The following is a 4,021-nucleotide window of genomic DNA, read 5'->3' on the forward strand; positions in this document are numbered from 1 at the left end:
TCATGCGGACCCTGGGGCAGGGTCCGGAAAGTAGAATATTAGGTTAGGGTGGTTAACGGTTAGGGTGCGATTATATAATGCGAAGGGCCGCGAATGCGGCCCGTAGCCACTATGCTGCCGGTGGTCGTCACGAAAACCTGGTTAAGGTTAGGGTGGTTAGGTTCGGTTAAGTTAGGGTGGTTAGGTTCGGTTAAGGTTAGGGTTCGTCATCGATGGACATGCACACCCCAGTAACCGGTTAAGGTTAGGTTCGGTTAAGTTAGGGTGGTTAGGTTCGGTTAAGGTTAGGGTTCGTCATCGATGGACATGCACACCCCAGTAACCGGTTAAGGTTAGGTTCGGTTAAGTTAGGGTGGTTAGGTTCGGTTAAGGTTAGGGTTCGTCATCGATGGACATGCATACCCCAGTAACCGGTTAAGGTTAGGTTCGGTTAAGGTTAGGGTTCGTCATCGACGGACATGCATATCTCTATACTTAACGGATATCTGATTCGTCCAAGTCAAACTTATGATACGTGTTATATATTACAATATGTACACTAATTTCTAAGTCTAGGCCAGTTAGGGTACAAGTCTTCTAAATAGACCGTCGGCGCAGCAATTGGCTGCGGATGATGGAGTACAGGTGGCGGTGTCGGCACCCATACGATGGGCTCACCTAAGTCCGGAGTAGGTACTACTGGTGGGGGGTTAGGTGGCGCTGGATCGTTGTAAAGGGGATGGTCTAGGTTGTAGACCACGGTGTTCGCCTTCAACCAATCGACGTCGTGGACCGTCGTGTTGAGGGGGTTCTTGTTGTTGAGCCAAATACATGGCTTACCCCAGAACACTGTGCGCTTTCGCATGTACTTGTCCGTGATTTCGAATTCTTTTTGCGCACCGAAGAATTCTTTGACGGACCAGAAGCGGTCTATGTCCATGTCGTCGAGTACCAAGTACTCGGGTTCTTGATCGCCGTCCAATTCAAATAATTTGGCGGCGTTAAGCTGGCCATTCATATAAATATGTGGACCTAAGAGGGAATAAGTAGCCGTTATATCATCGATCAAAGCCCGATGAATAGAGGGCTTACCTAATGACCTTGCCCATTCGGTCTTTCCGGTCCGAGATGGACCCCATACGCATAGGGTCTTAGGACGGTCAGGGTTTTTCATCTCACCTGACGCCCATTCTGCCAACGTGGCTGGCAGACGTGGGAACTCCGTCCATTTCGACTCGTAAGCGGGTCGTTGAGCCTTCCAGTGTTTATCCGCGAATGACATAAATTTGTCATGGTGGATAATCCATTCGTACGGGGCGAGTTCCTTGGCACGGTCCTCGAAGTCGTCCCTAGTGGTCGCGGAGCGGATATAGACGAAGCGTTCGTCACGCTTCCCCTCCTTGAGGTCCTGGACCTCGGCATTACCTGATGGTCCCTGCCATGGTCCGAAGATCTCGGCTCCCTCCTCCTTATGGATATATTCCCATCGCGTAAGGAGGTCGCGATGAGATTTAAGCCTAATAAGGTTATATCAGTTGACGTAGTCATCGAGATATAGAATAATACTTACGTGACGACATTCGGATGCAGTCCATCAATGTCGAATAGATCCGCTCTACGAGATCGGATCGCCTGGTCGAATTGGACGATGACGTGCCAGTGTTTCCCACCGTCCTGGTGGGATTCCACTGCCACCTTCCACGTCGATGGTTTGGGGTTACAGTTCTCGAAGAACTCCCTGACCATGTCGGATGGTCGGTCCCCAATCTAAAACGAACTCTTTGTTCAGTCATGGAAGTAATAAAGAAAGATAATGACGCACCTGAGCGTACGTCAAAAAATACCTTTTAGCGCTCCACCTAAAGGTAGCGCCGGGCTGTGCCGCTTGCCTTGCCCTTAGGGGTTGAGACCGAATTGGTCCAACCGACGAAGTACGCTGTTGGGCAGGCGGCGGCGGTGCGAGCGGGGTGCCGAATAGCGAAGGCTGCGTTGGCAGCGCTGGTGATGGGATGGCGTGGTGTCGCCATCGACCCTCTGCCATTACCGGAGGCATTGGCGTCGAAGGTACAGAGGGGACGGAGGGAGTGGCGATGGGCGAGATGAAACGAGTCGGCTGCCATCGCGACGTCGAGGCATAGAGGTTGGAGGATGATGACGCTTGAGACATGTTGCAATGTGTGGGAAAGTGGGTAAAGACGACAAGTCGGATAAGGAGGCCCCCCGCCCTTTATAACATTGTAAGGGGGGCCTCTACCCACTCTACCCACCCATTTATGGCAATAGACACTCCATAAAAGGCAGGTCTACCCTGTCGTAAGTCCATAAATGGAAGTAGTGGTACCATAATTGGTAACTCTTTCCTAATGCGGCGTTGGGTATGGGTAGAATGCGAACATTCCCAGGGTTATTAGCCTGGGGCTATTAGTCGCGTGATACCATAACCGAGACACATGGCTGTGCCGAACAGTCACGATGAGTCACGTCAACTGCGGATAGCGTTATCCGCTGTTCGCATGACTCATGATGACTCATAATGACTCTACAAAGTGATGTAATTTAGTAATAAATGACTCATTCGCACAGCGTTGATTTGTTTGAGGCTAAGTGATGATCCGGTGTAAATAGCATATGCGGTGATAAGCCGTGTTACCATCAGATGCTTCCATCAGAAGCGAGGCAGTGTGACACCGCTTATCCGGCCGGAACTCGCAGCCGAGTAAACCCCGTGGTTTATCCGAATAGGATGCAACCGAACAATCCCCACTGGAATGTTCTAAATTAGTGTCGATGGGAAAAAAGTCACATGATGGTAATGTTGGAGTATTTAAACTCCGCCTTGAGTCGTTTCTTTCCTCATCTTCTCTCATCATGTCCTACGCATTCAACAACTTCGATCTCATCCAATCCCACTTCGCCCGCGTCGAGGATGGCTCCAATATGGAGACGATGGCGGCAGGTAGTCAGGACGACTACGTCAAGTGCGGGTGCGGCGTCGTCATCGGCGCCTACGATAACGTCTTGGAGGAGGTGAGCCCGGTTGGGATAGGGCACGTTTGGAGGCACGGGGATCCGTGCAATGACAAGGTAAGTAATAGATTTCTTTTTTATTGGTTTTTTCTGATATTTATTTAAGTTTTTCAGTTCGTTGGAGAGGAAGCCGCGTGCTGCGGAGATAGTGGCAGTAATGTGCCAGCAGCTATGGGACCTGCAGGTGCGGGTGGAATACAGGTGAGCAAGTTAGTTAGATTGGCGTCCCTATCTGACTAACTTGTTCATTAGGAATGGGACGTATACAGCATCGTCCCCCAGGGCGGCGGTCATCCCCAGTTTGGGGTTGATGAGGTACACGGCGGTGAGGCTGGCGAACAGGCAGGGGAACCTGCGTGCGCAGCTATGGCACACGATTGGGTTCCCCCGACCTCGGGTAGTCCCCCAAACCCCCGCTCCTCGTCCTCCTCCAGCTGGTGGGCGGATCTCTCCACCCTTGGGTCGCCCTCTCCCGCCTCCGATGCCCGCCATAGTCCCAGCGCGGAGGTTACTGAAGCGGGAGTATGCGGAGTTCTTTCTCCGTTCCACTCCCTCCCCCCCTCCCCAAGAAGAAGCCCCCCCCCCGCCGTCGCCATCGAAGCGGATCAAACAGGAGAGCCCGGAGCCTCCGGTGTTGAGATTCGCGTCTCCCCCCCTCCCTCCTCGTCGTCGGGGACTTCGGAGTCAAGCGACTTCGACGCGTGGAAGTGGGAGCCGCTCGACCCGTTCGAGACCTACCTCCGGCGGTCAGCGTATCACATGGCCCCCGACACGTTCTGTCCCGCGGTCGGCGAACCCGGAGTAGATGGGAATACTCGGGCCCAAGTACTCCCGAAAGTGCTTGGCGAAGTGGCGGCGGTGCTGTCCCACCCTCGTTGGAGTCCGGGCGGTTGGGTGGAAGAAAGTGGCCGGTTCCCGTGGATAGGTAACATGGAGCGGTATGTAGATCGGGATACATACCATCAATTTGTACGTAGTTACCTGTGTGCCACCGCCTATCTGGCACATCTGCAGA

At 52.9% G+C, this 4,021-nt stretch overlaps 2 protein-coding genes across 2 annotated transcripts in view; one reads left to right on the top strand and one right to left on the bottom strand.

Moving 5' to 3' along the window:
- Positions 1-538: 538 nt before the first annotated feature.
- On the bottom strand, positions 539-2,146 carry F5J12DRAFT_732502 (uncharacterized protein; the record flags this gene model as incomplete). The annotated part of the gene is made up of 4 exons (XM_051741972.1): positions 539-1,011; positions 1,072-1,496; positions 1,550-1,746; positions 1,802-2,146. 4 exons carry the CDS (start codon positions 2,144-2,146, stop codon positions 539-541), a joined length of 1,440 nt encoding a protein of 479 aa, XP_051593953.1.
- Positions 2,147-2,847: 701 nt separating this feature from the next.
- Positions 2,848-4,021, top strand: part of F5J12DRAFT_901448 (uncharacterized protein) — a gene marked incomplete at both ends in the record, with an annotated part of 1,242 nt that continues 68 nt past the window's right edge. Inside the window, 3 exons of the mRNA XM_051748207.1 lie at positions 2,848-3,063; positions 3,121-3,207; positions 3,259-4,021. The exon at positions 3,259-4,021 is cut by the window's right edge and continues 68 nt beyond it. Of these exons, the coding sequence (XP_051593954.1) occupies positions 2,848-3,063; positions 3,121-3,207; positions 3,259-4,021 (1,066 nt within the window). The remainder of the gene's footprint in view (positions 3,064-3,120; positions 3,208-3,258) is intronic.

This window comes from Pisolithus orientalis (assembly GCF_024613125.1).
Source record: "Pisolithus orientalis strain OTSU chromosome Unknown F5J12scaffold_405, whole genome shotgun sequence".
In the NCBI taxonomy this organism is placed as follows: domain Eukaryota; kingdom Fungi; phylum Basidiomycota; class Agaricomycetes; order Boletales; family Pisolithaceae; genus Pisolithus; species Pisolithus orientalis.